This window comes from Notamacropus eugenii, chromosome 6 (genome assembly GCF_028372415.1).
Source record: "Notamacropus eugenii isolate mMacEug1 chromosome 6, mMacEug1.pri_v2, whole genome shotgun sequence".
Taxonomy (NCBI): domain Eukaryota; kingdom Metazoa; phylum Chordata; class Mammalia; order Diprotodontia; family Macropodidae; genus Notamacropus; species Notamacropus eugenii.
The window spans coordinates 4,339,582-4,352,232 of record NC_092877.1 but is presented as its reverse complement, the minus strand read 5'-3'; the positions used below and the strand labels follow the sequence as shown (position 1 = coordinate 4,352,232).

The 12,651-nt window shown below is 42.2% G+C and overlaps 1 protein-coding gene across 11 annotated transcripts in view; it reads right to left on the bottom strand.

Moving 5' to 3' along the window:
- The window catches only part of AMBRA1 (autophagy and beclin 1 regulator 1), a 186,261-nt gene that overhangs the window by 60,776 nt on the left and 112,834 nt on the right, over positions 1–12,651 (bottom strand). For all 11 annotated transcript variants that reach the window (XM_072617660.1, XM_072617670.1, XM_072617669.1 and 8 more), the window contains one exon: positions 8,499–8,609. In XM_072617660.1, coding sequence (XP_072473761.1) covers positions 8,499–8,609 — 111 coding nt within the window. The remainder of the gene's footprint in view (positions 1–8,498; positions 8,610–12,651) is intronic.

Here is a 12,651-nt window from a genome sequence, read left to right as displayed (position 1 = left end):
TGTGACTAAGACGACGCAAGGGCAAGAGGGTGGGGGACCAGAGACATGAGCATCTTGGAATGAAACAAGAAGAAAACAGCACAAAGCGGGATTCTGATTCTAGGACCTTGTCAACCCTCTGTGTCTTAAGAAAACCATTTCTCCTCTCTAGGCCTCAGGTTTCACTTGAAGAAAAAGAGTAATTCTTCTGCCAAGGCCAAATCCTACCTAGACACATTTCTGAAAGATTCAGACTATCATGGCCACCAAGAAGGCCAGCAAGGACTTTTCATAGGGGCATATTTTAATACCCCCCCCCAAAAAAATCAAGAGTCAAGAGAACCATCTGTCTAAAGTATGCTAAATTCAGTTATCAGCGTGTGACAAACTGGGCTCAGAGATGGTCTAGACAGCCTCATTAATTAATGACTAATGATTATTAATACTTTCTCCCTTTTCTACAGGTTCATAACTCACTTCTCTAAGAAGCACTAAAATCAAGGATGGCAATGGACAGAGCCTGGAAAGACACTGGCAGGAAGTCCTGTCTAACTTTGGAAACATGGAACTTGGAGACAGTAAGCTAGTCACTTTTGATCATCCTAGGCTAACTCAAATCTGAATATAATTTGGAGCCAGCCTATGAGATAAAGCATCCTCAGGAAGGGAAGATGCCATCAGACAGAATGCTTTTACCCAATTATCCTGAATCTGTGAAGTCCCTGACTTAAGGAACTTTCTGTTTTATCTTTGGTTTTTAGGCTTTTTATTTTTTTTCCCTTTTTAAAATTTTATTTTAATCTTTCTCCACTTAAGAGTATTTTTTTTCAATTATATGTAAAGATAGATTTCAACATTCACTTTTATAAGATTGAGTCCAAGTTTTTCTCCCTCTCTCCCTCCCCCTCCCCAAGATGGCAAGCAACCTGACACAGGTTACACATGTACAATCACATTAAACATTTTTCCATATTAGTCATGTTGTTAAAGGAGAGTCAGAACAACAGGGAAAAATGAAAACAACAAAACAACAGCAAAGTGAAAACAGTAAGCTCCGCTCTACATCCGACTCCACGGCTCTCTCCTCTGGGTGTGTTCAATAGGCTTTTCATTTAGAAACAAGCCAGACATTTCCTAGAATTCACTTGAGAATAATTGCAAAAAATTAAAGTTACTATTTGACAAAGACATATATAGAACCAAGACTTCTTCCACTGAGTTTTAAAAAACTGGAGCAGTATTTCTTTATATAAACAATTCAAAGGACACAGAAAAGCCTTGATGGACCCAGAAGTTTACAGAGCCACTGCCCTCAAGGACTTCCAGTCTAGTCACAGAGGTAATAAAACAGTGACATAAACAAATCACTGGAATAGAAATCAGAATGCCATGGATACTTAAGAGGGGCACCAAGCACTAGGACAGTTCATAGCAGGGTAAGGGAAGCAAAAGAAAGGGGGCGCCTCTTAGATACCTACAGGGTCAACACAAAGGTGGGAAGGTGCAGAACATGGTAAGACACAAATGTTGGTAAACTGGACCATAAGATGTAACATGATAAGCACAGGAGAACACTACAAAACAGAAAGCTGTGAGGTGCTGAGGGAGGAGAGAGAAAGGAGGAACGGGAGAATAGGTCTGTGGAGAAGGAGAGGTGACAACAGGAAGGAGGTAAAACAGAAACCAGGATCCTCAGGTGGGAGATGGCCAGGACTGGGGGAGAGAGCAGTGAGTTCTCAATGAAGCTAGAGATAAAGTGGGGCACACAGAGAGTCAGAAGTGCCCTCACTTACAGATAAGCAAAGTAAAGCCCAGAGGGTTTTGCTCAAGTCTTTTGCCCAAGGTCCCACAAACAGTAAGAAGTGGAGATTGGTCTCCTATCTGCAAATCCAGTGATCTTCACAGAAATATGAGATAAAGATACAAAGCAGGGTGGAGCCCGATGACTTAAGGCCAGGCTAATCTACAGTCTGACAAGCTCCTTTAGGAAACGAACTATAAACAGAACACCTTCATGCTCCCTGATGCACTTTCTCCTTTGTTTTGATGGGATATTCTATTCTGTAGATCATATTGTGCCTGCTCGTAATTCTGGGAGGTTTATAGAAGAATTTGGCCAAAATCAATAAAGTTCTAACCCAAGGTTACATGATCTGACTGCAGAGAGCCATTTAATAGTTCAACAATCAGCTCAACAGATTATCTTACTGCTACAGGATACCTCCATCAGTACAAACTACATCCAGTGAAACATCAGTGTGGTCTTGAGCAAGTCCCAATCTCCCCAGGCCTCAGTTTTGTTATGAGCAAAATGGGGGAGGAGTGAGGTTGTGATGGACCAGATGGGTTCTGAAAGTCCCCTCCTGTTCTAAACGTAAGCTCTCATGGCCTCAGCCATCCTGTGTGACTCTCTACCATGTGTCCACAAAGTATCTCCACAAAATTAACCCAGTTCACTAAGACTCTTCCTGAGAGCCTTCTGGTATTCCCTGAATACCAGTGTGCCATGCTTGGCTGGGCATAAGGATGTGTTGCTTTCCAACCCAACTTCTTTTCTGGCCCTACATGTCCACAAGGTGCTAGTGCCACTTACCACACATATGCCATCTTTGAACTCACTAAGCGGCATCCTCCTGGTATATCAGGAACAATCTTTACAGTGCCTTTGGGTCCCTGCAATTGGGCTTCTATTAGTCTTGGTGCCAGAGCACCCCTGGATGGTACTGGGGGTTAAGAAAGGGGGACTCTGGTAGCAGACAGCAGCTTAGGATTCCTGATTTCCCAAATATAATCAAATCGTGCCTTCTGCTCAGTTCTAGACTCAATTCATTGCCCAATGCTGACCCATGAAGTGAAGAGGCACATCTAATTGGAGCTAATTGGACCTGTTCAATTGGTATGAACATCTGATCCTATTCAAAACATGTAGGATTTTTGGCACCGACTCCACCTAAGAAAGATGAAGCCCTACATGTGTCATCTAGTCCTGTTTCCTCTCTCTTCTTCTGTGACTCATCAAAGCTAAATTCACAAAGCCTGAATGTCTCACAACTGCCTTCTCCTAATGGGGTTTATTTTGTGCATCTTCTTATCCCTGGGATGGGAAACTTCACATTGGCACTATAAATAGGCAGCACAGAAAAGAATACTGACATTTTGGAGTACTGACACTGGCTTGGTGTGTTCCTTAATGTTTTTCCACATTTGGGCAGGGCTGATCCGTTCAGAACAGCTCTTTTGCAAACAGACTCACCTATCTGTGAACAAGCCAGTTTCCACATATGGGCTCTAAGAAGACAGAATGATTAAAGTTCTTCTGTGGGAAATTCTCACAAATGTGGCAGGTATCTACTTTCAGTACATTTTGCTTTTGCACATATTTTAAGGATTTGATTTGTTGCTCAAGATAGCCCAGTCTCTTTTCTGCCTTGAGTAATATCCTTGAGGCTCTGGGCTCCTCTGGCTTTCCCAGTGCCCTCAATACTGTGCCCCACTCCTTCCTACCTCTGACTGTCAGCTCTGGTCAGGAAAGGAGAATACTTCCAAGTTAAGTCTGGCAACAGGTTAAAGACAGTTGGCATGGTTATTAGAAAATGATATTGACTATATCAATAACGATGAAGAACATCCTTCCGCACCAATATAAAAATGTCTGGCCTGAAATGGTGGTTTTGGAGAGCTTCATGGAAGAGGATTCCAGTGAGTCCTATCTGAAAATGACCTAAGAACAGCTGGACAGCAGGAAGAAGAGCTCTTTGTACCTCTCCTGACAATGCTTGACCTAAACCACAGAAGAAGTCTACCCGCTTCCATTAAAGTACACTAAGTCTCAGGCAGATAATGCTTCCTGCTTGATGTTACAACTGGCCACCGTAAGAGGAAGAGTTCAGTCTTGTAAAAGGCAACACGGGGCTGAAGCAGCCCCATGTGAACAATAACTGTTGTTTCTATTAAAGAGTTCTGGCTAGAGAAAATTTCTTTGCTTGCTGCTTCCCTAATTCTGACATGGAAGGGAGAGTTTCTGTTCAACATGATGCTGTTTGATCTTAGTCTTAGGGTTGACCCCCTAACATGCTGATTTATACTGAGAGGCCAAGCCCAATGGGATACTGGTTACAGGACCGCCCATTCTACTGGGTTAGAAGATACTGGGTTAGCAGGTAAGCCAGAAAGCTCCCAGAAGAGGCACTGCAGCAGAACAAGTCAGGAAGAAAGGATTGATGGAGATTGTAGCCCTCCTGTGAACAGTGCTAGCCTGACAAAAAATTTCAGCAGGCACCCCAGTCAATATACTGTTAATATCCAAAGGACAAACAGATACAGGGAAAGGGGACAAGGGCAGTGACCTAGGTGGCTGTGGATGAAAAAGGGGAGTAATGGCCAAGAAGCGAAGTATTTTATAAACAGCTTTGAGGAGTAGTTCCAGAAAGAACCAGGACCTACAAGTGACAGCAGGAGGCTTGTTCCAGATTCTGAAATATAATCTTTTTCTAATTATAAATAATCTCCACATGAAAATTTCTGAAGAAGGAATGGAAGAGGTTAGAAATACTGATGCCCAGAGGTGCAAATGGTTCTGTTTGCCATGGATTCCAGCACACTGTACAAAGATCACTTTGGGGCCTGTTGCTGGTTGGTCAGATGAGGCTGTGGGAGGGATCAGCCACAACAGGGTTTTGCTCTGCACATGTTTTAGAAGCCCATCAGGAGATCCAAAGCCAGTAGGAAACGTTTCCCTTTTGCTCCTCTCTAAGGCAATCTATCAGCTTTTAAGAAAATTTTCTTTTTACCCCTAGTTTTCTGCTGCCAGTACAAATAATGTACAAATAAACCCTAATCTCTAGACTAGAAGGAGAAGTCCACCCCACTGCATTGAACAGCTGGGCCTACAACATATCCTGCCACAACAAGAACCTTGGGTTTGTACCCTGTGCATCCACTACCTCTGTTCCTGCCTGAAGGCAGTGATCACAAGGAAGTTCTAGGGGTCTCCTCTTTTCTTTGCAAAAATATAAAAATCCTGAAGATGCAGAAAAGACTTCATTCCTTGATGTGACTCTTTGAAAGACAGTAAATCATGATCAATCCATGCCCCTACTGAGAAGCAAGGGACAGAAGAGAAAGGTCCCATGGCAATTTTAAGTATCTACAATTCTTCCCAATACCCTCTGATTGAGAGATGCCCCGCTAGCCTAGGCCCTAAGGAGGTCTAAGATTCAAAATTCCAACACACATCTAAATGTTTATAACAGCATTTTTAGAAGGAGGGAAGAACTGGAAACAAAGCAGATGCCCAATGATTGGGAAATAGCTAAATAAGCTATGGTATATGAATGCAATGGAATATTACTGTGCTGTGAGAAACGCTGAATAGAAGGAATTCAGAACTAATGCAGGGTGAAGTGAGGAGAACCAGGATAATGACACACACAACGTAAACATGTTGTTACAAAGACAACAACAACGCCAATGGAAAGGAAAAAGCCTACCCTGAACTCTGCAGTGAAGTTCCGCCTGAAGAGCCCCTTCTTTGCAGCAACACGAAACAACGCTGATGATGACAGCAAGCTTGGCTGATGAGCTGGTTCATTTTTCTGAATTCTTTTTTAATCTTTGCCATAAGGAATGAGTGAGGAAAGGTGGAGAGATAGACTGGGAAATGAATGCGATGGGAAAATAATACATCCTAATTTAAAACAAATCTTTCCCAAGGCAGATAAGCACCTTCTCTGCATCTTCCTGACTCTGAGCCTGGCTCGCTCTCCCAGCCATATATCATTCCAAGGACATACGCCAACCTCTTTCATTAAAATGGGCAGTTTTCAAGATAAATTCTTGCCTTGCTGATGGTTCAGACATCCAAGGAAACTACAACAATGAGAATTTCAATGATAAACTCTAACAAAGAAGAACTAACTAGTGAAGTTCTAGGGTAGAGTTCTGGAGAAAAAAATCCTCTCAGGCATTGAGATTTGTAAGGACGACTTCAGGCATAATCACACATGCACCTCACACTTCAGGAAAGTAATTGTAAAATGTTCAGGGAAAGAGCTATCCCAAAGCCAGGGAGTCAGTGACTCCAAAGGAGGAAAGTAAGGAAAGGAAAACAAGGAAAACACGTCTAAAGAGATCAAGGCAACTTCACAGGCTGCTTTCTGAGGGGCATGGATTAAAAAGAAGCCATTTAAAAGCAAGGACACACGACCAAGGTCTGATACAAGATTACAACACAAATCTGGAAGAAAACGACTCATAAGGAGCTTAGGAAAAAGGATAAAAACATGAATGAAAAGGCTTTTTAAAGATGTATTAACATGAAGAGATGACACAGAAAAATGCAGAACTCCTCAAATCCCATTTTGCTTCCTCTTTCCTTATGATCTCACAGGTTAGGAGAGAAGCAAAGTTCAAGGTACCCAGACAAAAAGCCAGCCCTTGGTTACTTTATGTATGGTAATGGCACAAAACCACAAAGAGTGAGCTGAAAGAGCTTGAGGACACAATCACAGAACCAGCTTCAGGAGTTTCCAAGAAGTTAGGGAAAAGGGGTACGGTGTCAGAAGGCTAGAGACAGGAAAATGTTCTTAACTGTACAGAGAAGTTGGAGCAGAGTTAGGGAAAAGGGGTATGGTGTCAGAAGGCTAGAGATGGGAAAACGTTCTTAACTGTACAGAGAAGTTGGAGCAGAGTTAGGGAAAAGGGGTACGGTGTCAGAAGGCTAGAGATGGGAAAACGTTCTTAACTGTACAGAGAAGTTGGAGCAGAGTTGAATTCTAGAATCTATAGGTCAGTAATTCAAAAATCAACCCTGCCAAAATTCTAGGGCTCAACTAAGAATGCTGTGATGAATGAATCAGTCTAGGACAATGGAAAAGTCACAAGACTGAGAGTCAAAGATTCTGGCATTTACTGCCCAGGTAAAGTCCAGGCAAGCCACTTGACTCGTCTAAGCCTCTGTTAAAGAAGGGTCTTCGAAGGCCACTTCAGTTCTAGGACCACGCAGGACCATGATCTCAGTTCTGCTCTGATCAGTATCTCCATTAATGACTTGGCTGACTACACTGAAGGGATGTTTGTCACGTGCAAACTGGGAGGTACAGTTAATATGCTACATGAGAAAACTAATATCCACAGAAAACTTAGGCTTTTAGGATAGGATTGGGACCTGGGATTTCATCAGTGTGTAGAAGTCCCACGTAAAGAAATCTCCTCTACCAACGTAATACCATTTTTATACTTTCTAGTTATAAGAGAGTTGCCAAGAACTCTGAGAGGTAAAGTGATTGCCCAGGGTTACAGAGCCAATACCTTTCAGAGGTGAAACTTGAATCTAGGTCTTCTTACCTTCAAAGATGGCTCTCTACGCAATAAGTCATGTTGCTTCTACAAAAGATGGCACTTAAAAAAATGAAATTTAACAGAAAAATATAAATGACATTTAGGCTAAAAAAATCAACCAGAACAGTGAAGAATTCTTAGATTATTGCTAGTAGTGCAATATAATTCAATGGTGTGAAGTAGCTGCCAAAACAGCTGAGGTAATACTGGTCTGGATTAATAGAAATATGGTCACCTAGATTAAAGGATGCAAGAGTTGGAAGGTATTCACCACTGTTCAGACCACACCTGAAGTAATACTATCATTCTGAAGGCACCAAGTTGTAAAGTGGGTGCTGACAAAACAATGAAGGGTCTGGAAACCATATAATATGAGCGTGGTAGAAGGAACTAGGAATAATAATCACAGAAAGGGAAAACAGAGGGAACTTGATTACGGTCTGTCACATGGAACAGGAATTATATTTAGACTTTATAGCTTCAGAGGGCAGAAATAGTATTCATGGCTGGAAATAAAAAGTGAGGTATAATTTCTCACGTTACAAGGAAGAACTAACATTTACAATTCTCTGGAAAAAAAAAAGAATTTACTATATGAAGAGGTAGTGAGTTCCCTGTAACTTTACCAGTGCTACTATAAAGAGAATGGGTACAGGCAGTGTGGAGGGAGGGTGGTGGGAAAAAGGGTGACTACATAAGCCCTGAGACACTTTCTCTACCTAAGATAATATTCATACACTTATTTGGGACCAGCCACCGGGGGCTGAGTTAGATACAATGAAAGCACCTCAGACTCTTGAAGCCATTTTCAGTCCCTGGAAGACCGCTTTGTGCCCAGTTGGGAGGGCTCTCCATCCCGGGCTCATCCACCCAAAGAAGCAGGGCTCTCACTCAGTCTCATTCCTGCCTCTCCCCCAACACACTTAGCTGGCTGCTCCACTGTTTCCAAAAGAAATGAAGGACTTTCTTTTGGTACTTCCTGATTCAGGTTAAAATAGTAACTAGTCAGTGGAAGAGGGTATTTCTCAGAGAAATCCCTACTCAGATCTGCAAGGAAAAAGTCACTCTGTAATCTGCACATCCAGAAACAAAGGTTCTGTGTAACTCTCTGGTTCTACCTCTACAATGAAAGGTCAGATACAGTTACCCTTCTGTATCCCACTAATTCTAATCTGGCTTACCGTTGCTGATTTCTGGCAGGTCAAACTTGGTAAAATCCCACCACTGGAGCCGGTAGGTGGTGTTGGCAATGTTACTGGCCACCGCAGACTGTCCATCACCAATTACTGCTCCTATGAAGGAAAAAGGGAACCATCAGCCAGTTTACCACAATCTCCCATGGGGACTTCACTAAAGTTTGTGAGGAAGAGGAGGAGGGGGAAAAAACCCAATTCAGGGAAGTTGGGAATATGGAAGAGAACGGAATAACAGCCATATCCCTCAAACAGTGCGCTGCCTCAAGAGCAACTGATGTACTTTTCCCAGTAAGACACAATATGATAAAATTATTAGTTTAATTACTTAAACCATACATTCCTGCTGAAGAGTTACTAAGTGTCCACAATACGTCAGGTTTGGTAAGCTTTGCAAAGACACTACCCCTTGTCCTATGGGTTCACAACCCCATGAGACAGATTCGAAGTAATGCAAATACTTGGAAGATGAAGGAATTAGGGGTAGGTCAGTCCCAGCAGGGTGGAAGCAAAAGCAACAAAGAGAACTGAGGAAGCATTTCAGTTTCTGGTTATTGTTGGAATAGGCAACGCTGTCTGAAAGAAGGCTGCTCCCCTTTTGTGCACGGCCCTCCTTCCACTAACGCACTCCAAAATGATGTTACCGCTGAGGCAAAGCCAGCCAGCAAATAGCTGATTAGATTGGAAGAGATAGCCAAGGACAAATGAGATGATATTTGTGGATCTCTTTGGACCCCTGGCATCTAACACAGAGAAATTTATGAGCCTAGCTTTGCAGAATCAGAATATTTTTATTAAGGCAATATTTTATAATCCCCCCATGAGAATTTCCCAGAATTCCCATTCTCTTTTAATATCTCATGGCTTAACTTCTCTGAGATATATACTTCCATATGACATTTTTTTCCTTGGTAACCAATTAAATAAAAAATGGATTAAAAAAAACCAGGGTGACACTCTAATTTGCAGTTGTATTTCATTTCCATGAACATGTCATTTTCTCCTCCTCCTCCTTTGGAGATACATTCCATAGACACCCACCCCTCTGATTAGACATAGCCAAACCCTCCTGGGAGCACAGGATGGATCATGCCAGCTTTCCAAGTGCTATGTTCTGCTTCCAATAAGCTCCCACTTAGGGAAGTCGACAAGATGAAAGCTTGTCTTACATCTGACACAACGAGCAAAGCCATACCTGGAATTCCTCAGTCACCCAGCTCTGTACTGTGCTTTAAAAGGGTTTTTGTAGGATGTATAGCTGAAAAGGCCCTTAGAGCTCATCTAGTCTGGCCCTTGAAGTTTAAAGATAGGAGACTGAGGCTCCAGAAGTTAAGTGACTGACCCAGATCACATTCAAGTAGCAGAGTCAGGATTTAAATTTGGGTACAAAGACTCCCAATATAGAGCTCTCTCCAAAATACCTCTCACTGCTTCTCTGTTTGCTACCTTATTTTTGGTGATGTGTGGTAGGTTGCTTTGCTAGTTCTGCTCTTTAACTATGTACTCTTCATAAAATCAAGAGATGGCAGAGAAAGAGTTTGCCACTTAAGGCCCTAAGTAGGAGAATTCTGCAGTATGTTGCACAGCTCTTATACCTGACCTTCAGGAAGAGGAGTTTGGTGAGCGCTTTCTTGTCCCAGCTGAAGCTGCAAAAGGAGGGTGGCTAAATAACTGAGGGGTACAGACGCTAAGTTAAAAACAATTCCTGTTAAGATACTTTCCATGTCCTGGTTTTAAAAAATCGCTCTCACAGCAACACACTGAACCAACCCAGGTTTTCCCATAGGCTAAGAAAGAAGATGTGGTGAGAGAGATGATCTTGTCCTCAGCCTTGGGCAGAGCATCTGCACCAAGGCCTGCTGAATCCAGTCTGCTCTTATGGCTTCTGGGGCTGATCACTCAGCAGGTATAAATACCCTTTCTTATTATACTCAATAAAAATATCTAGCCATAATTATTATTTTGCCTGGTCCATTTTACTAGGTCCCCTGGGCAAAAGGGAAACTTAGGTTTTCTAGAGGGCCTATGTCAAGACAGGTAGTATGGCACCATGGAAAGAACACTGGACTGGAAAGGAGTAGAAACGAGTTTGCACGCTGCCTCAGACCCTCATTAACCCTGTGTACACTGGTCTCTCAGAGCCTCAGTTGTAGTAACCACAAATCAGATAAAATAATGTGTGTGTGACTCACACAGTCATAATGGGCTCGGCACAGATGAGCTGCTATTGCATGTTACGGCCAAGTCCTCTCTCTGATGACACACGTTGGTTGTGAGGCCTCAGCAAGTCCTCTAACCTCTCTGTGCCCCAGGCAACTCTCTAAGACCCTTCAGTTGCAGAGAAGGGGATCAACCTGCATTGGTGGAGGGAGTTTCTTCACTGGAAGTTCCTTATACCAATGAAATCTTATTTCCTAGTCCCTATGGCCAATTCTATTATTATGAAATAGACTGATTTTCCCAGGGATCCCTTGATCCTGAAAAAAAAAAACCTTTTTTTTTTTTGTTCCAATATCTGTTGTTGCTGAGGGGGAAAGGAGAGGGTAAAGCAAGTAAATACACAATTTGTACCCGGTAAGTCAGGTGACAGTTGTCACTTCTGCTCTAGGGTCTGAATACCTCAAATTTCAGTAGCCTCTGTGAAATAAATTTATTTCTATTTCCTTTTTGCCAACTGTTACCATGTGAGCATATAATATAACCCAAATAAAATGGAAGAGGGCCAGTTCATATATCCATCCAACAATTATATGTATAACACTATGCTAAGAGCTCATAGGGATTTAAAAGAAATACACTGCAGGATTTCTTTCCTCTAGGAGCTTACAACCTGGTTGGATAGCATGCACGCACATACGCACGCAGACACACACACACACGCATACACACGACTTTATGTACCTCCTGGACAGGATGTGAGAGAAGAGGTTGTGACTTATCTAAACCTTGCATTTCTTTTAGTGCCCAGAACATACTTAATGAAAATTGGTTAAAATTAATTGAATTGAATAAGAAACAAATGACAATGGAGATTTAAGTGATGGTTAAAGATCTGCTGATTTGTGATTCCTAGGAACTGAGCAGCCAATCCATCCTAAGCTCCATGTCCCAGAAGGTAGTATTATAATCAAAGAAACAGTTAGACCAGCTCTCTGTGAAAGAGCTCAAATAGGAAAGATTTCCTTCCCAGGGAGCTCAAGTGAAGGAGGGAACTTGGTACTAAGAAGACACATGCCTCAGTGACACAAAACTATGGATTAAATAAAGATGCCAGCAACAGAGCAGGGCATAGTTGGCAGGTACTTGTCTGTTGGTGGAGCTCTATGCCACTTTAGCTTGACCTTCAGCAACTACATAGAAATGTCCCTCCAGGCTTTGAAGTAAAAATAAAAGCAAAAGTAAAAATGAATTAAAAAAAACGAGCAGGTCTCTGACCACCCAGACGAGTGCGCAGAAACGCCAAGAGAAACTATTTGCTCATTCTCAAAGATCTTTACCTAGGAGATACTGTGGCCTTTCTGGGAATTCTTAGGCCCTCAGATCTCCTTGCCCAGAATAAAGGTCTATGAACGCAGGCTTGTACTTGTATTCCATGTTATGGTTTCACCAAAAGGAATGTTATTCATGACACCAGCACGAAAAACACTGGTCTACTGGCAGTTCTTTTCCATAAAGGAGAATACCAACACATGACAGAAAAAAGTCACAGAAATACTATTTTTTAGTAAATTTCCATCTGCTGACTCCATTTACTGGATTCTAGACTAGCTGGAAACCAGAAACCTTTCAAAACTATTGTTTCAAAGATGGGTTCCTGACCTAGAGTGCATTAACTCTACTTCATTGTAACAGGTTTCTCTTGTAAACCTTGGTATATAATTGTATTTTTTGCTCTTAAAAACACTGTTCTGAGAAGTGGCCCAAAGGATCACTCAGCTGTCACAAAAGGATCAGTAACAACTAAAAAATAACCACTTATGGCACTGTGGTCACTGACAGGCAGGGCAAACATCAATCATCAGAAAAAAAGGCCTTGGTCCAAACAGCAAGTAAGAACTTAAAAGAACTTGATGTTAAGGATGAAGTCAAAGGACGCAGACAAGCTCGAGTGAGGTCCAGAGCTGGAGGAGTGGCAGATAGA